The sequence below is a fragment of the Esox lucius genome, chromosome 22 (assembly GCF_011004845.1).
Source record: "Esox lucius isolate fEsoLuc1 chromosome 22, fEsoLuc1.pri, whole genome shotgun sequence".
Taxonomy (NCBI): Eukaryota; Metazoa; Chordata; class Actinopteri; order Esociformes; family Esocidae; genus Esox; species Esox lucius.
In genome coordinates this window covers 16,187,501-16,209,810 of record NC_047590.1, presented here as the reverse complement: position 1 = coordinate 16,209,810, position 22,310 = coordinate 16,187,501, and the positions used below count along the sequence as shown (strand labels likewise).

At 50.9% G+C, this 22,310-nt stretch overlaps 1 protein-coding gene across 4 annotated transcripts in view; it reads left to right on the top strand.

Annotated features, from left to right (window-relative positions):
* Window positions 1–245: 245 nt before the first annotated feature.
* The window catches only part of bcor (BCL6 corepressor), a 44,097-nt gene continuing 22,032 nt past the window's right edge, over window positions 246–22,310 (top strand). The window contains exons 1-8 of one of the 4 annotated variants that reach the window (XM_034289662.1): window positions 246–460; window positions 6,654–6,736; window positions 9,724–12,739; window positions 12,770–13,239; window positions 14,796–14,852; window positions 15,480–15,681; window positions 17,258–17,671; window positions 18,563–18,874. In XM_034289662.1, the coding sequence (XP_034145553.1) occupies window positions 6,734–6,736; window positions 9,724–12,739; window positions 12,770–13,239; window positions 14,796–14,852; window positions 15,480–15,681; window positions 17,258–17,671; window positions 18,563–18,874 (4,474 nt within the window). In that variant the 5' untranslated portion in view covers window positions 246–460; window positions 6,654–6,733. The other 3 variants (XM_029116567.2, XM_034289661.1, XM_034289663.1) reach the window with 3 other exon arrangements.

The following is a 22,310-nucleotide window of genomic DNA, read 5'->3' as shown; positions in this document are numbered from 1 at the left end:
TTGGTTATGTAAACATAGGCTGGACAATATGTCACTCTGAACGCTCAAGAAAAAAAAACTATTTAATTATAGGCTATATGGATTCATAATCTATTACCCAGCCCAGGAAGAAAACGATTACGCACAGTAACCTATTTACCTTCCCTCTCTCGCTCGCGGTCTCTTTCGCTCTCTCTTTTTCTCGCTCTTCTTTCCCTCCCTCCCTTTGTTTTCGCTGTGGAGCGAAGCGTGCTGGAGGTTTATGGTAATTGCGGTTCCCCGACTGGCCTTCTGGGTAGAGTCTGCGACTGGAAGCAAAGCGCACGCACTCATTCCCCGCTGCAAGTCCGGAGGCGGCAGTTGTGAATAGTGTGATCTGTACAATACGGAAGAAAACGGAACTCTACAACTAGGACGAAAGAAAAAGTATTGGGAACATTTAGCCAAACATCATACCATCGAACAGAAGACAATGGGCACTGTGAGCATCCTTTATTTCTTTGAGAACGGAGTATAAATTGGCATAAAGTCTTTCCATGTTTTTGAGGTGGCGTGTGCGCTGACTAGCCCAACATGGCGCTGCAAGACATAACCAGACTGAATTAGTTTATTGAGACCTATGACCGTTGTTGTCACTTGTGTTCTTTGAAACCTTCACGGGTCACGAAGACGATTTAAGTATTTTTGCTAATGGATAGGCGTATATTTACCGGGGGCTGAAACGTAGGCTATCACCGCGATTCCGTGGAAGTGTTCGTTCATTTTGTAGCCTAGCTACTTGTCTTTCCCGGATTGTTACCAACTGGATATGTATCACGACGTATGATGTTTTTGTAGTCTACTCATCCGAATGTATTACGGGCAATATAGTTAACACCGTTTTATGTAAAGCAGGCTCAAGCTAAGTGATATTTTCTCCGAACTACAAACTCTCGTTGTGGGTCGTTTTGACGGACTCTATTCTAGGCTACATAACACGGCGGAAAAGTTCCAACGGGTCATTTTACGTGTCGGCTGAACTTAAGGACAGTTGGATTTAGAGAATTACTGTGGACATTCTATCAGGTAAGATGACGTTTTATGGACGTTTGTGGCATTGTTTTCCGTGTCATGATAGGTATGTTGTTTGCTTTTCTGTCCGGCAGGTCGAAGACTCGATCTTGTTTGGCGTCGCTCTGGTGATAGGGAGAGCCTTCTGATAAGGGTTTTATGAAGAACTGCTATCTTGTTGCTTGCGAATATTTTACTGGACCGAAATAAGCGATTAAATCCGTAGAGTTAATGCTTCATATGATTTGTATAAAGCTGTAAGCTATGCCGTTTCTATCAGCAGTCTATTGGTGGTGTGATAGATTTCAGAATTTGTTAACGGAAATATGTAATCGCAATGTTGATTATGCGTAATGTTTATACGTTATTTGAAATGGTTAGTCAAGATGAGAGGGGCATTCAACGTTGTCATGGGACTTTCCAGCGAACCTTTTTTCCGCTATAGGCAGCAAATTCACAAAGGAAAATGTGTAGCGCTAAATGTGTGCGCGATTTCGATGTAGGCTATCCTAAATATTAAATTGTCAATTAATGACTTGTCATAAGAAACCCCGTTATTATTGTGTCCGTGAGAATTGACCTATATTCGTTTCTCTATAATAAAAATATGTAGGCTACTAAACAAGCGCATCAGCCTATTCATTTAGTGCCTCGCCCATTTTTGACACCATCCCGTCCGTACCTTGTGGAACGACTTTGCAGATAAACGCATGTGGAGGTCATCTGCGTAATTTCACTGCGCATTTTAACGAGTGGTTGGTGTGTTGGGCTTTATGATTTTTTTAAATTTTCTGTGGGAATAGAATGCTGCGATCAATAGTTATAACAGTGCGTTTAGGTGTCCTGAAGGAAAATGTTAGGCTTCGCGTGTCGGCTTTTATAGGCTACACGTTGTATCATGCAATGTCTGTTTTCTTGCGCAACATATTGCCCTACTCTGACCACTTAATGTGTCCTGAACTCAAACGACTCCAAACTTAAGTCCTCCCCTCGCTCCAGGGACGGGAAATGACTCGGGTCACAGGCTGCGCACGGGGTCGATGCCTCGCCCGGCCAGTTCGTCAGCTACGGAATTTTACTCGTAGGCCTACCACATAGGCTACGACATACAAACCATTGCTGCCGCAACAACAACAGTACAGTGTTTTTGGACTCTTAAAAACGCCCAGTTGGTGTTTTTGAACTTCTGTTCGAAGAACAAAGCTAACACAGTTGAGGAACAACTGAGGCTACATAAGAAAGTATCTTTGTCTTGGCTGTGCGTTTTACAAAAGTTATCTGGAATTTTCCCTTTCCGTATTGAAAATTAAAATGAGCTTTGGGCTGGATCTGATACAAAGCTCTGGACTATTGTCACGAAGTTTATTTACAACCCTTGTTCTTCATGAACTTAATCAGGAACCAACTTTTAACCGATTATTTTGGACTATATTGTTTTTTTTGTTCATACTTACACTGAGTAACTTACACGTAGTGTTTTCGGTCGTATATAGGCTACAGCAAAAGTTTCTTGGTCTGTTTGATAAGGTAGTTAAATGTATTGACAACTGTCCCAGACGAACAGTTAGGAATATATATTTCATTAAGCGATAGATTAAACACCGCACTGTTACCCCGGTAGACCGCGGAGTAGCCTATATTTATAGTTATAGAAGGCCTAGGAAATGTAGGGACACTAACGGATTAGACGGCTAGCATAACCGTTGGGATTATCAACATCATAAACATTCAGGTTTTTATCAAAGACGAAAATGTTACTTATTCTCCATTGACTTGATGTAGGTTTATATGTCCTCAATTCTTTCAGCCCAGGTTATCAACCAGGCTTGTTTATTTTTAGCGCAGACTGGTCTGTGGGCTGGAGCCTTTGTGCTATGGAAAGTAGTCAGATCCAGAAAGAGGACGGTTTGGGTGTTATTTTCACTTCATTCACCTTCACCTTAAAATGTGATATGGATATGGTAAAGCGTATGCCAACCGTTGAGAACATTTTGAACAATGGGAAGAGTACTAGACAAAGATAAGCATGGTTCACCGCAGTTGTCAAGCTTTCAGTGACGCTTAATATTAGCTGCTTGTTATGTGAATAAGGCCTCCTATCTTAAAAAACATCCACTAAACATGTCTGATTTATTAAGGATGTAGGCCCGTCCTATTTGACAGTCACTGCTGATGTTTGTGAATTGAACCCATGGCACTGCAGCGAGTTGTAGAGGTCGGATTCCTCAGTCGACTCCTTCCGGAGACCTCGTGGTTTGATTGAAGGTTCTCCTCACCACGGCGATTCTCCCATGGGACGGCGTTCCCGAAACAGGAGAGCTCTTCTCTGTTTAGAGCGCGTTTGTGCTGGAGCTCTGTGTGCACAGTCCGCTCTGCTTCCTCGTAGTGACGGCTCTTGACGCCAACACATTGTTTTCCTTTCCCAGCGTTGTCGTGAGCAGTGTGAATCCACCTAACTAGACAGGATAACAGCCCCATTGTTGCTTTCTCATTGCCGGGCAAGTCTTAAACGAAACCCTTGAAACTTTGAACAGGACAGCCGTGTTTTTGGTCAGGGGATATCACCCACTGGTTTTCGAATGTACTGCCTGAATTACACGCCTAAGATTACGTAAACATGCTAATGAATGCTGTGCGTTTTTGAAGAAGGCATGTTAAACATGGCTCATTTTAGTTTGGTCACTACTGTCGTAGATTTATATAAAAAAAAGGGATGAGGCGTTAAAGTCTAGCCTAAGCTACGTGTTCACGCAAGGTAATTAATTGATTCGTTAATTAGGTGAAAACTCTTGGTAAATCCACCCTGCAGTCATGCGTGTTGCCTTGCGCTCGCAATTCACCGGCTTTGTTTTCTTAAGCCTGCCACTGCCAAAACTTGTCGGTGTAGGCTGATCTCCTGATGCAATAAAAAGCAATAACATATGGAAATTGAACTTAAGCCCTTTGAACTACTTCTGCATTGGCCTGGCCGTTGTTTTGAATTGTGGACAAATTGGTTTTTACTAGTAACCTTCAACTGGCTCCATAGGGAGAGAACACAATAGTTTGGTTTCACATAGAATTGCCTAATGGCCAAATGACTTAATAACACGACCATCAAATTATAATAAGTGGACTTGTCTTCTATCTGTGATCGTCAAGCCTTTATAATGGCGCCCGAAATTAATGCGCATCCATGATCGTGTTTAGAGCCACGTTCAATTGCGGAACGTTCTTAAACATTGCTGATTGAAAACCCATTAATAGTGCCGACATTACGTGTTCTTCAGAGGCATGTTTGGGAACTGAATTGGAACGTTCCAAAACGTCGCATCTTGCTGAATGCCCCCTGAAGGCTGGTCATGCCTTTCTCTTTAAATTCGTCAGTCAGAGTACAATTAGAATATTTCTTATTCAGTACCCATATTGTATTAATTACATTATATACATGCATTATATAGGGGCTTTTCAAAGCCTAGACACATGGTATACCTATTGTCATCATGTAAATGCCATAGCTTATGCCCAGCCAATCACAATATTCATCTTTAAATAAAAAGGTAGAAAGAAGAACACATTACATCAGGTGACGCCTTATTGACGTATCGCGTGTTACGTTTGCAGTGAGTAGGACAATTCCCTTCACGGCAAACTTCCCTGAAAAGAGCATTGCCTTTCAAATGCATAAATATCCGAGGTTGATGGAGCCCCTAGGCTGGCTGGCAGGCTGCGAGGCAAGCCGCACGGAACTAAACTAGTACGGACTGCTTTGTCTGGGGCGCTGCTAGGGCATTCAAGCGTCACGAGAGTCGAGACAAACTAGAGATGGGAGGGGGGCGGCCGCCGAAATTTAAAAGATTAATGGAGCCGAGGCCGAAAACAACAAAATCAGTCAGCCGGCACGTCAAACATTTGTAACTGGAAGAAAACAGACAACCGTTAATTTCTGTCCGTCCGTGTCACCCCGAACAGGGCCTGGTGTCATTTTCCCGATTTCCTGAAGGCCTTCACCTCGCTGTAGCATAATCTAGCTCTTATATCGCGTCTCATTTCCTCCACAGCCTATGGAAATTCCGTGCTGTGTATGAAGATGACAATAATTAAAGAAAAACCTGTTTTCTCTCTACAAGCAGGATTTAAGCAGTGAGGCGTCTTCCTTGCCTATTGAACGGCACATGCTTTAGGATAGAGAACCGAGTTTGTTCATCCTGTGCTAAGGGAGGGGGTGCGAAATGGGTTAATCTCATTTCTCCCCCTCCGCCCCCTCCTCTCCTTCCTGTCGGCTGACTGAAAGCTAGGGTCACCGAGGGTGTGTGCGGAGGATGAATGTGGAGAACGTGACTGAACGTTTGTTCCCCCTCGGCGCTATAGGCTTCTCCTTGAGCGGAGCTGAAGGGGATTTAATCGTGACAGGGAATGTGAGTTCCATAGGGGATTGGTGAGCGCTTCGGGCTACAGGAAGGAGCTGTGTGGATGTTTCACGTGTGGACCGGCTTGTTGTATGTGATCAGTTTAACAATTGGATGTCTGTGTGTATGTTAATTGGCCTGTTACCACACTTTATAACGACAGTGTACTTTGTCCGGTACTCATTGTCATGTCTAGATTGCACACCTACTTTCATCCTTTCCACTTCAGCTTCTGACCCAAAGAGGTGAGTTTCGTTCCATTACAACACCAAACAGTCCCCAGGTCGGAATTTGCATCTGAAACGTTGGAACTCCCTTCGACACATTGTTTTTGCCCCGTTTTTTTTTGTTCAGGTTGCTTGGCAATGGTAATGTTGCTTCATAGCTACAATGTTGCTATGCAAATGACGAAAGCAGCCAGCAGGCTGGAGGGTGGGAGGGAGGGAGGGAGGGAGGGATGGCAGAGTGAGGTGGGGACGATTTGATGGATGAAAATGGGCCCTCCCTCCCCCTCTCCCCCCCTCCTATGGCAGTGACTGGAGCCATGTCTGTAGATAAGGGCAGGCCTGCATTATTGAAATCACACATTTGTAAAGCCATCAATAACGGGAGTGTGGGTGGGTGTGCGCACGCGTGCATTTGACTGCAAACGACCCGCTCTCCTATAATGCAACGGCCAGGCCATGCGGCTGGGAAGCCAAGACGAGGTGATTGCATCTTCGTCAAAGCGCAGCGTCCCGAGGAAACGTTTCCCGGTGACAGGCGACTGCCATTGGGGCTGTTGGACTCAAAGTTCTGTTCTGCCAAGAAGAGGAGGGCAGATGAGGAGAGGGGAGGGCCTTTCTTATCTTGTCTTTGACTCCGTGATAAACACACAGGAACGGTTGTTCGGATCCCACAGGGGATGTCAGGCTTGGCTCGTGTGTGTATGCGTGCCTGATGTTGTTTAGACCAGGCAGTGTGTGTGTGTGTGACTAGGCTAGGGTTGGATGTGTGAAAGCAGGTCGATGTGTGGTCATTTACTGTCCGACAAGCCCTGTTAGTATCCTGAGTAAAGTAACCCCATTGACGGACAAAGGTGCAATGTTGATTGATATGATGGAGCTGCTCGCGGGTAGTTTGTTAATGCGTGTCAGTTTTGTCATGGTGAAATGGCCCTGCTGTTATCTAGACACCCTGCATTTACCATGATTTGATTAGTCCAACAAGTAACATTCCCTGTTTTTCCCCTGACAGGTCAGCGCCAGTGTGGGATGTTGAGAGGCAGACTATCCATGTGGAACTAGCCGTCCAGGAACCACCACATCACACAAAGCATGGTAAGCCTAACGTCCCAATTGGCCGGTTAGAACTTTGCGAAAGGCCTTTGGTTTTCATGGGATGTGTCAGACTACGGTGTGGTCGCTAGGCTGCTCTTCCGCTGGGTCGGCCTGGTGTAATCTCTAAATGGGCCTTGCAGTTGATCCAATATGAGATGGATCAAACCGCCGCCTCTGTATCATACCGTAGGCAGGCAGGCAGGAAACTCAATTAATCCACTTCCTGGCAGGAGTACTCCGCTCTGTCACGGGCTCGCTCTGTGGCAAACAAGGCCGGAACCAAACAGTAATTGGTTTTCTTAGATTGAGGCCGCCTTGGTTGAAATGGGCTCGTTCAAGAGGGTTTTTTTGGTCAAGCACAGACGTGTTTGTATTAAAAAAAACACAGCTTGAACCCAGGTGTGATTTGGCCTGTCTCAGTACAGTGGAGGGCTGGTCTACATCAGCCATCCTGGTTGATCCATGATGTCCCTTGTTGTTGTAGGTTCTGAATGATATCTAGTATTCCCATTAATCTGAAAGGCTTTTCTTCCCCTGTTAGAAACAGCTGCAGCTGACGATCCCTCCCGTCATAGACTAGTCAGATGTAGCATGGCCGTGTCATAAATTCTCTGTGTAGTGCACTTCTGGTATATGGCGCCCTTTGGGTGTGTGGGTCAGGAATGTGTTTCATTTATTTCACCCGGTAAGCTGACTTGGAAGACATTCTTATTTACAGCAGCGGCCGGGGGAATGTTGTGGCTGCGGTAAGAGACAGGTGGAATAAGCCAATTGGAGGCTGGGGATGATTAGGCAACAGGCATTTGCATGAGGGCCATGTTGGAAATTTTACCACGACACTGGGGTTAACCCCTCTTCTTTTACGATTATGGGATGTTTAGTGGTCACTGAGATTGAGGACTCCCATACCCGGGGTATGATATTAAGACCCAAGGGAAGCGTGCACCCTATTGAGCCTCCGACACCACTTCCAGCAGCATCTGGTCTCTTATCCAGGGACCAAACAAGACCGACCCTTTTTAGCTTCTGAGGCAGACCAGCTGTGGGTTGGCAGGTGCTGTGATGCAGGAATGCTGGTCCTTGTATGTGTCCTCTTTCTGTTGAGTGGGTCCAGGGGCATGGGCTCAACTTCTGCCATTACCGTATGGAGAGGTGTCACTTTAAAATGAAGCACTCCGCAAAATGACCCTCGCCCCCAACCAATACTTGGTTTCAGATGCGTGTGTGCCCTGGTAGTTTGTTCTGTAGAAAAGATTGATGTCATTGATCGATTCAACCTAGTGTCAGACCTTTTAAATGCAACAAACCGTAATGACAAATATAACATGGCAAGATATTTTTGTTCTGTCGTTTTTTTTGTCGGCAGAGCATCAATTTGAATGTGTCAGTCTTAAACCCTACACAGCCATAGCCAATCAGAGCTCCAGTACGGCTGTACGCAAATAAGCCATTTGCCATGCGAGCCGTCTCAGTCACTGAACTGTGTTGACAGGCGCTAGCAACAGCGCTTGTTAAAACCGCAAAATTCCCATGTGAGTCATACGTTTGGGAATATACTAGCCCTGATCAAATAACTACAGTATGAACAGGTAGGATCTCTCTCTCCCTCAGTAGCGCGCAGCAACCTACAATAAACAAGAACGTCAACTAGCCTGAGTGATTAGCTACAGTTTGCGGGGGAAAAGTAGATAGACCCACTTATCTGTTTAAACTTGCAGTCTAATGTCGCTAGTTACGAACCTAGTGGCAATGTGCACACAACAATAGGAACTTCCCTGTCTGACTGGCGCCCATTCAGCCAATACCATTTAATTTGGTCCGAGCTATGCTGTGCGTGACATTAAATAACTTGGTGTGTATATACATGTAGCTAGATAGCACCGTAGTTAATGTCCTAGGTAGCTAGTTAACCATTTGAGACAGAAATTATACATAATCCCTAATAGCTGGATGCAGCGAACAACCGTCTTTCATCTACAACCTGACACTTTATTTATATGACTTCCAAGGAAACTGTACCAAAAATTTCTTGAACTGCATCAATCTGTTCTGCCAAGGATGCCTTACTCTGTCAGGAAATGTTCATTCAAATAGCTTATTTTTAAAACCTCTTACAAAGTTGGTGTAAATATCTGATGTATTTGAGATATTATGCTGTTCCGATTAGAGGCAGTGATGTATTTTAAAGACGGGCTTGATTATATAGTGTAAATAAGCAGAGGGTAGCCTACCTTGTTTAATTCTCTGTATGGTAATTAAAATGCATTTTAGTGTTTTATTTTCTAAGGTGGTTACCCACTGTGTTACAGACCAACTACAAAATCATGAATGTCGGGCTCTAATGTAAAAATGTTAAATTGAATGCAGACCTGAATTAAACACCACATAAACGCTACTGTGGACTACATCATTTAAAAGCTATAGTAGTTGTACATGAAATGCTATAGGATTTGCTCCACTGGCTTTGTTTATAGGGCACTCTTATAGGCCTGCATTACGCTCAAATAGCCACAATAGCCTATTGACTACTGTCTGAAACTGTAATTTAAAGTGGGTTCAGCCTCAGTGTTCACTATAATTGCATGCCGGAAGTTGCACAGAAACTTTAAAGTTTCCGATCAGGAGACCAGACGTTTGCTCGGTAACCCAAAGAATTAGAGGGAACATTGCCCCGACCCCTGCTTAATTAATTGACATGCAATACCAAGGGACATTCTTCAACATATACTCAGGTCTCTGGCTGTTGTTCATGATACCATTGAAATGTTTGTGCTTCTTAATAACATTTATAATGGAGCTGTTTTTGAGGGAGAAAAGTACTTATGTTTCCAAAAGTGATTTAATTAATTTGAATGTTCTTGAAGTGCAATGGAACAATTGCTTGTCTGATACCACACTGAGAAGCCATATATGTGAATAAGAATGGCATCTCAACTGTGCTAATTCTCCTGGACTCATCCTTGACTTTGTGTGTCATCTGGCTGCAGGTGGATGCGAGTGCTGCCTGCAGAATGAACCCGCTAGCTGCCCTGGGCATCGACCGCAGCAGCCTAATGAGGGACAACCTCCGTGTCCATGGAGGGATGGTCTACCCAGGCATCCGCACCCTGTCCTCATCCGAAAAAGCCCGGGAGGGCATGTCTTCCTTGCCCCTGGGCTACGACCTTCTCTATAAACCGGACGGTTTAACGTTGGATGGCCGGAAGCCCGGTAACGGTTATGTTGGGCTGCAGAGGCCTGGCGGAGGAGGGGATGGCCTAGGGATGGACCGCCGCACCGGGCCTGGAGATAAGCCCTCAGAGCTGGGCAGTAACGGAAGCAATGGCTTCCTGCGGTTGCCCTGGGCGGTAAACCCGTATGCTGACCCTGGGCTATACCCCTTCCTGGACTCCTCCAAATACGCCGCCCTCAACATGTACAAGGCCTCGTTCTTGTCCCAGCCTTCGCCCTACTTGCCCCAGCATCTAGCCTACCAGTCCCTGTGTGGCGGGGCTGGGGGTAGTACCACGGGGGCCGAGCGCCTCTTCTACATGCCCCCGTACCCACCGGCCCCGATCTCCTCCCCACTGGCCCCTCCTATGAGGATCCCCTCTGCCACGGTGGCACCCACCGCCCTCTCCCCTATGCAGGGACTGGGGCCCCGGATCCACCACGAGGCCTCCGCCTACGGGTCGCAGCTTCACCAGCAGCACCAGGCCCACCAGCAGTCCCAACCCCAACCGCATCACCAGTCACACATCAGTGACCGGCAGTCCCAATCGCAACCCCAGTCCCAACCGCACCTCCAGTCCCACGACAGGCAACCCCAGTCCCAACCACACCTCCAGTCCCACGACAGGCTACCCCAGGCCCAACCACACATCCAGTCCCACGACAGGCAACCCCAGTCCCAAACACATCTCCAGTCCCACGACAGGCAACCCCAGTCCCATCACCAGTCCCACAGTGATAGGCAACACAGCAACAGTAAGCCCAGCCGGACTTCCACGAGTAAGAGTTTGGGCAGTAGCAGTGTTGCCAGTAGTGGTAGTAGTAGTACTAGTAGTGGGACGGGCGTTAGCAGCAGTCTTACAGTTCACTCCACCCCAGCACTTATGATGCAGTCCCCCCGCACGGCTCCTCGGCCTCCCCAGGCCGTGGTCCCCCCACCCCCTCCTCTGATAGACAACAGCACTTTGGACTTCCAGAAGTCACTGTTCAGAAGCCCCCCTTGCTCCTCCAGCACGTCTTCGTCCTCCCCGTCGGTGTCCCACCCTTTCTACATGAGTAGCATGGCATCTGAGCACAGATCGCCGGTTCGCTCCGGCGGCCACGGCCACAAAGCCAAACCCAAAGAGCAGGGTGGCGGCTCGGAACACCGGAATGTGGAGAGGAATGGGGAACGGAAGCAGAGTAAGTCCCCGTCAAAGACTTTGTCCTCTGAAAGACCAATAGCACTACAAGCTCCAGCCAAAGATCCTGCGGACAAACCCTTGGATCTGTCAGCCAAAATCCTGGAGCTGGAAGGCTCCCCCAACGGGTTCCCCCAAAAACTAGAGGCCTTGGCTAAGCTGGGCTACTCACCCACCGCACGGTACGGCTTACCACCCAGCCGGGAGCTCCTCAAAGAAACCCTTTCACCGTCGGGGGCTCCTTCCAAAACCCCAGAGAGGCCTGAAATCATTAGCACTTTACACTCTTCCTGGGTTGTGCCCAGTCCAGCCCCGGCCCATGACAGCTCTGATTCGAATCACAACAAGGGCCCCTCAATCATCAAAAACAAGAACCTGGACAACGTTATGTCGCCCCAGCAGCGAAGCTCTTCCTGTCCCCGGATAGGTGAGGTCAGTGGGGTTGTCGTCCCAAGCCCTGCCCCTGCCGTGGCGGCTCCTTCTGGGGGCCGACCTTCCTCTGCCTCCCCATCCCCCTTGATCAACGGAGAGTGGCCAAGATCCTCGCCCAACCACTCTGAGAAAGCCCCTTCTTCCAACAGGAGCAGCCATGCGCCTTCTGGGAAGCCAGGGAAAACCGTTAAGAAACCAGAAGTGCAAGAAATGCCCTTCAAACCCCAGCAGGCTCCCCACTTAGAGAACGGCCACCTCTACCTGCCCCAGAACGACGGTTATCTGCCCCCTAGCCTAGCGTATGCTAACAGATTCCTACCATACTCGGTACAGGAAAGCATGTCCCTGCCCCACATGCCCATGCCTGGCAAAGGTCCGGTGTATCCTCACCCAGTCTTGCTGGGCAGCAGTAGCCTGTACCCACCCCGCCTGCCCCCCAAACACAGCCTTCCATATGGCCTCCCTCCCAGCCACGGGGACTACCTGACCTACCACGACTCCCAGGAAATGGTCCACCCCCTCATGTCCTCCCCTCACCCGGGCCTGGACCCAAAAGCCAGCGAGCGGCTGCAGGAGCTCCGGTCCCGGCCCCACCAGGAGAAGTCCTGGCAACACCATGAGGACTCCGGCTCAGCTTACAAGGGCCAGGTCCCAGACACCGAACACACTCGCAGGGGGGACCGAGACACAGACAGGTCCGCCGGCTCAAAGACGCTCAACCAGAAGCCCCCGGCAGTAGCCAGAGACGAAATCGTCTGCATCGACTTAATTCAAGACGATGGCGACAGCGACTCCCCCCTGACCCGAGCGGCTTCTCCCTGCACTAAGAGGGGAGAACACTCCAAACCATTGGTTAGCGGGAGTAACGATGGGAGAGAGGCGGAGCTCCAGCACATGCTCCGTACGGGCCAAGCTGTTGAACTCCGCCCGGGCGAGGCCCACAGGCAGGCAGAGCTGCAGCAGCGTGGTCAGCTGGCAGTGGGCTTCCACCAGTCCTCCCTTTGCCCTGAGCCCCGCTCCCCTTGCCCTTCCCTCAGCAATGAGGAGGACAGCCCCAGCCCTGCCGAGAGCAGCCCCCTCCCCGACCTGCCGGAGGAGCAGACCCTACGCTGCGCACGCACCTCTGGAGACCGCACCTCTTGGGAGAGTACTTGCAGACATCGTCCTTCAGAAGAACGTGGTAGCAGGGACCGTCCTTCAGAAGAACGTGGTAGCAGGGACCGTCCTTCAGAAGAACGTGGTAGCAGGGACCGTGCTTTTGAGGACCGCAGCTCTTTGGACCGCACTTCCTGGGAACGTTCTTCCTCACGCGAGGACACTACTTTTAAGGACCGCAGCTCTTGGGACCATATATGCGCGGAACGTACGTTTAGAGACCTGTCTTGTGAGGACCGCAACTCATCTGACCACCCTCCTAGGGAACGCACATCCAATGAGTCAGAGTTCCGGACCGATAGGACCATGGAACTCTACTCTGACCCGGACAAGGACATTCATACGGACACAGAGTCCCACGAGGGTGAGGAGTACGACGACCACGGCTGCCCCAAAGCCAGGAGGTCCAGCCTGGCTAAGCGCATCGCTAATTCCTCTGGCTACGTGGGCGACCGCTTCAAGTGTGTCACCACCGAGCTAAATGCTGACTCCAGCAAGCTGAGCAGAGAGCAGAGGGCACTGCAGGTGAGCTCTTGGAACACACACGTGCACGCACACAAACCTGTCCCTTTTATACGTCCTCAATAGTATCATCTGGTTCACAGAGGCTGTGTGTACAGGCTATTGTTCCGACCTAGCACTTACACCTTTTAGAAATGAATCCAGATTTTGAGGATTAGATCCTTACTTCAGTCGGGTGTTCATTGGAGCACAGTAGAAGGGTGGATATGATGGGCTTTCTAGGACGTTAGGCGGGAGGTTTTCATCGGGCTGAATCAGAGCGTGGGGTGACGGGCGCTAGAGCTGTAAGCGCGTTCCTCTCTGCTCCGAGCGCATGTATAAGCCGCCCGCCCTGCCGAGCTCTGGCTCCACCAGATCCAAGATAATTACGGTTGGCCATTGCCCTCCCTCCAATCTCCTCCCCCCGCCTGTGTTCCCCCGCCCATGTTATCGTGCGTTGGTGCAGCCCACCACTGCGCCAGTGTTTTGGTTTGCAGAGTAGGAGAGTAAGCACAACAGGCCGTGTTTGTGGTGTGTGTGCGCGCGCCGTAGCGGGCTGGCAGGCTCTTAAAGCCTCAGGCTACTGTTAACCTGCAGGTGATGGTCTCCAGGGACCGGGATGGATCGATAGCGGTGGAGCCCCCCCCCCCCCCCCCCCCTCTGCCCTTCTCCCAGTCCCAGATAGGCTTCTCTCCCCTCCAATGATACTCCGTTAACCCCCCTCCTCCCCCCGGCTCTGTTGGCTGAGCGCCGCGGTGCCGAGTCAGCCCGGCTCTCCGCTCCAGCGGAATCCTGGCGAAGCCCCAGTCCCTCCGACAGGGGGGTGGGGGTGGAGGGGGAGAGATTAGCGTTCGCTAGCAGCCCGGTCTCCGCTAAGCAGACTCCACAAAGCCCTGCGACTAGAGGCGGCAAATGCCCCCCCCCCCCCCCCAATGCCCCAGCCTTATGCCCAAGCTTTGGACTCACAGCCCCAGCCTAATACGCCGGCACTCCGTCAAAGTCCCGGGCCGACCCCGGCCTCCCTCCCCGGCCCTAATTCCCCGTACTCATTACCCCGTGTAACCTCCACACAATCAGCCAGGAGATAGCTGCCTGGGCCTAGTCATTGATTAACAGCTGCTTTAATGGTTCCCATATGGATCCCAAAGGGGAGGTTTCTCTTACGCCTCATTTTATTCATTCAGGGAACGCGCACCTATTAAGGCCTGTATGTGTTTATTGGAGAACTACAAGAACATACAATATGTGAAATAACATTGTAGCTAAGTGTTTACGATGTGTCAGTCTGCCCCAGTGTTCTTCTTACTTGATTGGCGTTTGGCTGTCAAACGTGATTGTATTGAATGTCACCTGTAAACTGTTCACACTTCTGTTTAGCTCTCCACTCTACTGATGTGTTTATTCAATCAACTCATTTGCATGACTGTGTGGTTTTAATACGGGAAAGGTTTTATCCTTTCGTGTTAGTTGTTTGTCATATGACTGAAATGCCAGTTGTGTACCATATTACTGAAATTACAGCTGTATGACTGAAATGACTGGCCAAAATTATTGAGCACCCATTTAATTCAATTACTTAGATGGAAGGCTTAACACAAGAGGACAGTAAATTAACTCAACCTGCTGCTTACCGTGAGGTCAGTTCATTTACACTTCTTATTCCAACATTTGACAAATGATTCTTTTCAGTTTGTTTTTTTGCGATTTCCGGAGCGTAGCAGTAGAAGCAGGCATTTCTGTCCTTTTTGTTTTTCTGTTTTCTCCTCTGTTAAAGACAGTCAGTTAGGAGTACTATAAACCAGGCAACATGCAATGCTGTACCAGTCGAAACGTTTTTACATTCATGTCAATGTTGTTTATTGTTGTTGAGGTGACCTCACCGTAAAGCATGAACGGCTACAACACAGAGAGAGAGAGGGGGGGAAAAGGGCTGCGTCTAGATACATCTTAAAATGGCTTCCTTTCCTTCCACCCCCCCCCCCCCCCCCCCACCCCCGCTCATCTCACACTAAGTCGTCAGGTTAAGGACACGTTACAAAAGAGCTCCCCCGGAGGCTGACACTTGCTCACCTTGGCGGCGAGAAGGAGCCGGAGCGGAGGCTTGAAGTTAGGGAAGGATGAAGGAAGTCACTTTGGTCTGTGGGGACGCAGCCTCTCTCTGTGGAGACGCAGGGACAGAGACCTTGTTACAGAGAGAGAGAGAGAGCAGCGCAGGGTTGGTCTCATGACTGTGTGTGTGTGTGTGTGTGTGTGTGTCTCTGTAGCGTGCTATGCTGCGCTTCTCTGAGCTGGAGTTGAAGGAGAAGGAAGGAGGAGGGGTGGCGGTGGATCAGGACTTGGCAGACGGCCAGCGCAGCGAGGCGGAGGGGGATGGAGCCAGAGGAGCAGAGGACTGGGCGCGCTGCCAGGGCCCCAGCAGAACGGGGCCAGAGGCCGTGGCCCCTGCGGACGAGGCGGAGAGGGACGGTAAGAGGAACCCGGACGGAGCGCCTGCTCGCGCACGCTCTTCGCTCCGTGCCTGCGCTCTTTTCATTCTTACTCCGCCGTACTTTCCTTTTATCTTGCTTCGTTCTCATTATCGCTCGCTCTGTGACACTTACTCACACACCCACACACACACACACACACACACACACCTCTACCTCAGAGAGCCGCTGTGTGCTTCCTGCCTGTTCAGGGACAGCCCCAGAGCTGTAACCCGGTGCCGCGGCGCTAAACCAGCGGATACGGCGTGGTAAACACATCCGTCTGCCCCGGCCTCCTTCCTTATGAGGGCTGACGCTGGGGTTTCTCCCTCCCCCCTCCCCCCCCATCTGTTTTAGCAGCGCTCCGCTCGCTGTATGAAACAGCCTTCACATTTAACACGTCCTGATTCTTTCCCCCATCAACAAGCCCTGTTACGTGCACAAAGCCGCGCTCGAAAACGGAACCCTGGACTGTGCGGGGGAGAGGAATGTGGCGTGTAGTCTGGGGGCGGGGGTTGTTGGTGCGTTTCAAAGGGCACATTTTTCGACCGGCTTTGTGTTTGAGCCGTCATGGCACGTCGCATGGGTGAGACGCCCGCCTCTCATGGGTGTTTCGGGAACAGTTGGACCTCACAAGAGGCGCAACGCGGGCCCCCGTTCACACGGAGTGGCACATGTTGCTATGGTGACGACCCCCCCCCTCCCCCCGTCCCGGTGGCGTGTTGCCACGGCGTAGAGACTGTCGTTATGGGTGCTTGCCGTGCCGAGCGGCGTGAGTCATATGATGCCGCCTGCCAGATCGAGAGATATTTAAGGCTGACAGGAGATGGGGGGGGCGGGGGGGGGGGGTAAGAGACGACACACTGTGTGTGTGTGTGTGTCTCTGTCTCTGGGCAGGGCTGGTGCATTCCTGTCCGGGCCAGTACAAGGGCAGCCCTGTGAGGCACAGCATGTAGCCAGGGACTGGGACACAGCCAGAGAGGGAGAGAGAGAGAGAGGGAGAGAGAGAGGGAGAGATCAGACGCCCCCACCAGCTGCCTTTGATCCACGCGGCCGCTTTAGACTGCCTGGAGACATTCTCAAGGAGCATTTTACAGCCCCGGACACGCAGAGAGAGGGAGGGCTGAAAGAGAGGGGGGGTGGGGAGAGTGCGTGAGCTGAAAGAGAGTTGGAGAGAGAAAGAGAGAGAGATGGCTGAAAGAGAGGGGTGGATGGAGGGAGTTGAAAGCAGAAAAGGGCGTGAGGGGATGGGGGGGGGGGGGGGCTGGTGTTTTGAAGCTAATTTGGGCCCGGAGAGACAGAAAGCCCCAGTCACACGCAGTCTCTGTCCGCGTGGAAAGGGAGCGGTGCTCTCCGGCCAAACAGGGCTGGCCGTCAGACCGGTTCTGTTAGGGGCTACTGCTGTGCCGAGCCACAGGGCCCGGAAGAGCACGGTTTCTACCTCTCGCTTGCAGTCTTTATTCTGGAACAGAGCCTCGACTGATTTAGTTTGATGAGAGGGCTGGGATTTCACCTCTACTGGCCAGTGGATTTAATTACCCCCCCGTGTGTGTGTATGTGTGTGTGTGTGCAAGCAGGTGTGCCTTTGGCGTGCTCCAACAACAGAGTGCCTGTTCTCCAGCGATGCCCGCACACCGAGGCCCTCCCGCCGAGGGAGCCGGCTCGACCCGCGCCGGACGAGAGGAGGAGGGGCGCGGCCGTGGCGGAAGAGGAGGAGAGGGCGTGTATGCCCCCCAGAGGACGGCCCCCCAGCCTGCCAGCGGGCCCAGTGGAAGGGCTGTACCCCAAGGACGCCGGTCGCAGCACCCTGCCCGCCGCGCCGGCCTCTGTGCCCACCGCCGCCCCGGCCCGGAAACGCACATACGCCCTGGAACCGTGCCAGCCCCACCTGGGCGGCGGCCAGCCGAAGGAGGGGGCGGAGAACGAGGCGAGGGAAGAGAGGGAGACGGAGAGAATGGCCATTCCAGTCAAAAGAGCCCGGCTAACAACCGGTAAGAGTCCTCAGCATGGATCTATTTACCCTCCCTCCCTCCCTCCCCTACTCCACCATCGCTGGCAGGGGGAGGGGTGGGGGGAGAAATGCGTCTGCTTTCATGTGGCAGGGCTCTCTCTCGCTCTCCCTATCGCTCGCTCTCTCTTTCCCCCCCCTTACCCTCTCTCTCGAATTCTCTCTATTGTGGCGTTGTCTTCGTCAGTCCTTTCATGTAGTGTGATTTGTGTTCAGTTGCCAACATGAAACCGCGCACGCACACGCGCCTGGGCGCACACGAACGCAGCCAGCCGGAATTCGTCAAGGCGCTCTGTGGTGTCGCGCTTCAGAAACGCAGCAGTTTGGTTTCAACCCAAAATAACCTTCTGAGTGTCACTGCTTTATTTAAAACTCACAGTGGAATTACTCTCTCTTGTTGTTAACAGGAGGGTAGAGGTGATCGCTTTTTAAACGGCACAACTAAAAAAAACACACAAAAAAACACTCAGATTATCTTTCACTGGGCTTCCCACCCAATGCAACAAAATTCATTAAATTCAAGAACATTCACTTAGAAGGCATATTTCTTTTTATTTATTTTTTTCCGCCCAAAAATGTCCGTGGAGATGTATAATGTTTTCTTGTTTTTTCATTAATTATAAAATTAGGTGAGCTTTCCATCTTGCTATGTAAAGTGCTTTGGGTGCCCAGAATAGCGTGAAATTAGTCAAATCAATGAATTGATTAATTCAATAATTCTTCATATTTCTGTGTTTGGATTTCAGGAGGGCTGTTATACCGAAGAGATGGGAAACCGCTGACCGCTACAGAGTCTCTTTAAAAGACGGCTGTGTCAAGTGGGACCCATGGTTTCTCTGGGTGCTGGTTAACTTTTGGTTGTCTGTGTCCTTAGAACCCACGGAGCCAGTCCCAGAGGAGGTAAAGAATCTGAAAGTGTGCATCGAGCTGACTGGCCTCCGACTCAGCAAGCCCCGCCTCTCCCAGGAGCTCAGCCAATGGCACGCCGCCACCCAGAGGTCAACGGAGATGAACGGCAGCGTCGCCATGACGCAGATGGCCCTGCCTAACGGTTGCCCGGAAGTCTGCAGCGCGGACCGCAAGGCCCGGGTCACCTCGCAGGAAGATAGGAGCCTGAAACGCAGGTCGGAGATCAACGGCCATGCCTGGTGTCTCGAGACATTTAGTCACGGCGACAACGACAGAGGTAGGTTTAAACGGCTTTGGTAAAACAGACTTGTTCTGGGAGTTGTAGATTTTGGCTGCGGATATTTCCATCCTTTCAGGCAGGTAATGGCGGAAGCATTAGACCTGGGACACGCTGGCATTGCGGATGTGGAGTACATCATAATCATGTTCTTCTGAGCAGTCCATAAAGAACAATGTCCTCATGGGACCGTTCTAGCTATACAGCCTCCGTCTACGTGAGCGCTCCACTTTATTGTTTTTCCTCCGTCAATAAAAGCCGGTTCAGCACCAGCGCCACGCCGTTGAGTCACTCGCAGCTCAGTTACGCCAAGACCGGCTCTGTTGCAGCTCTTCACCTTACCGACTGCCTGGGAAAGGAGTGTTGCCTGGGCTAAATGACCTTGAAGCCTGGCGCGTCGCCAGCTAGCGAGCGTAGCCAGAAACGCTACTCGTTCTTCTGGGTTACAGCGAAGGACGGAGCTCCGAGGCGTGGGCCGAACGGTGGAAGTGAAATGCGAGGCGTTTGTGGGAATACCAGGCGGCCATCTTGAGGATATGTTAATGGAAGCGTGTGTCTGGGTGATGGGCAGTTATTGTAATTTTTATTTATTTTTTACCTCAGTCTTTGCTCTACCTCTCTCTCTCCTTGGCTCTTTGAGGATATCGCCGTGGCAACTCGTGCCTAGGCATAATGAGCCGTGAGATTCCTGCACTGTGCAAATGGCATTGGATCGCCCTGATAGTTCAACAGCCGTTCTCTCTCTCGGTCCCCCCCCACCCCCCCTTCTCTCTGGCCTTGTTTTGTCTCTCCTCTTCCTCTCCTGCGTCTCCCGTTTAGCATCCCTGGTTTCTTCCTGTACGTCTCCTCTTCACTCTCATTAAATCGCTTTTCTCCCATCTATCTTCCCATTATCACTCCCTTCCCTTTCTTCCGCAAAGAGGATTAGGCTGTGTGAGCACTCGCTGCCTCCGACGTAAGAAGCAAGCAGAGACGCGTGCGTGCGTGCGCGTGTGTGCGCGCACGAGTGCGTCATTTAGACGGCTTTGCTCTGAATCACGTCTCAGCCCTGTTGCGCGCTAATGGCTGTCTAACGTCGGCCAGATGTAGCTGTCACAACAGGAGACCGTACACGGGCGGACACACACGCGCACACACACGCGCACACACACACGCAGTCTTCATGAGGAGACCCTCCGTCACAGACCCCGCCCTGTCACCGTAGCCCTGGGGCTTTTGCTTTTTGATTTTGGAGGGGTTCAAAGCCCCTCCACGCCGTCCCAAGGTTCTCGGGGTTGCCGTGACTAATTGGGGATGCGCGGCTGCTCCCCGGGCAGACTGGAGACCTGTTAAACCCGCGGCCGCGAAAGAAAGACACCGGCCTATGAGGAGGAGGCCTGGAAACGATGTTTAAAGTCTCCTCTACCCCCGAGGGGAATCACAGCGGCACAGGATGTTAATTATGCCTCATATGAGGGGGAGCGGTTTCCAAGCAACCCTGAGATTGGGAGGAGGGGGTCACGGGTATCCTACTTGACATCACGGGGCAGGTTGACAGACATTCGCAGGCCGTCCTGTTTTTTCCCTGGTGGGAGTCGGTTGGTGGCAAGATGTTTGTGAGCATTAAACATGGGCATTCTAACACACACGTGTGTGTGTGTGTGTGTGGACACACACAGAGACAACATACACCCGTTTTACCCTCCATTAATCCTGTTCTCCATATGCTTGTACTTACAAAGGAGCTGTGGTGTGTGACCAGACAAGCGTGTGTGTGTGTGTGTGTGTGTGTGTGTGTGTGTGTGTGTGTGTGTGTGTGTGTGTGTGTGTGTGTGTGTGTGTGTGTGTGTGTGTGTGTGTGTGTGTGTGTGTGTGTGTGTGTGTGTGTGTGTGTGTGTGTGTGTGTGTGTGTGTGACAGACACCTTTGTCTGTGTCGGGTCTGCCTCTCCTCTTGGTTTCCTCTGCGGCGAGGAAAAGAGTAGGACGGCCATTTGCAGCGAGCCTCTAGCCCAGCTCTATAAATCATTTACCAGTCCCTTCTGGTTCCTCCAAACCGCCTCTTTCTCTTTACTGTGTGCGTGAACATTCTTCCGTGCGTGCCTGTGTGCGTGTCTGTGTACGAGCTATTGCAGTTGCACACAGGTTCTGTGAACTTGTATGCCTCACGCCCGCTGTTGGAGCATGCAGTGGAAAACAGCCGACACACACACACACACCCACCCTCCTCTCGCTCTTTCGTTTTTTCCTTTCCCTCCCCCACTACCTTGTGTTTTCTCGCTCTCTTTGTTCCACTCGCTGGCTCTGGCTGTCTGTCTCACGGGCTGGCTCCCCTTTTTGCGATCGCTCTCCATATCTCACCCAATCTCTCACCTGTCTGTCTCTCCATCTGATTTTCTTCCAGAATCCCATAATCACCTCCTTTATATTAGAATCCCCAGAGAGCGCGGGCGTCTTATTCAGGGAAGTGTCACTCTAGTCTCCGCCATTCATCTTGGCTCTGTGTGGCCCAGCAAGTTAGCTATGGAGACCTTGGACAGAGAAAAACATACAGTTGACCAAAGAAACGGGGAAAGAACATCTATTGCACACGGCCTTGAAAAACAAACAATAGTCCATTCTTCCTATCTTCATCAGGTCTTGCAGGTGTGTTGGAGCCGGGCTGGAACAAAAGCATTCACTCCAAAGTAGTACCAAGGGAACTGAAGTATAAATAGTGGTGCACTGATCTTTAACTTTTGGTTCACTCTGTGATGGTTCTGATGGCAGTCCGCTAATCTGTCTGATGTTGTTTCTGTCTCTCCCTCAATGTCTCCCTCCCTCTCTTCTTTCTCTGTGTGTGTGTGTCTGTCGCTCTGTGTGTGTGTGTCTGTCGCTCTGTGTGTGTGTGTCTGTCGCTCTGTGTGTGTGTGTGTCTGTCGCTCTGTGTGTGTGTGTGTGTCTGTCGCTCTGTGTGTGTGTGTGTGTGTCTGTCGCTCTGTGTGTGTGTGTGTGTGTGTGTGTGTGTGTGTGTGTGTGTGTGTGTGTGTGTGTGTGTCTGTCGCTCTGTGTGTGTGTGTGTGTGTGTCTGTCTGTCGCTCTGTGTGTGTCTGTCGCTCTGTGTGTGTGTGTGTGTGTCTGTCGCTCTGTGTGTGTGTGTGTGTGTGTGTGTGTGTGTGTGTCTGTCGCTCTGTGTGTGTGTGTGTGTGTGTGTGTGTGTCTGTCGCTCTGTGTGTGTGTGTGTGTGTGTGTGTGTCTGTCGCTCTGTGTGTGTGTGTGTGTGTCTGTCGCTCTGTGTGTGTGTGTGTGTCTGTCGCTCTGTGTGTGTGTGTGTGTGTGTGTGTGTGTGTGTGTGTGTGTGTCTGTCGCTCTGTGTGTGTCTGTCGCTCTGTGTGTGTCTGTCGCTCTGTGTGTGTGTGTGTGTGTGTGTGTGTCTGTCGCTCTGTGTGTGTGTGTGTGTGTGTCTGTCGCTCTGTGTGT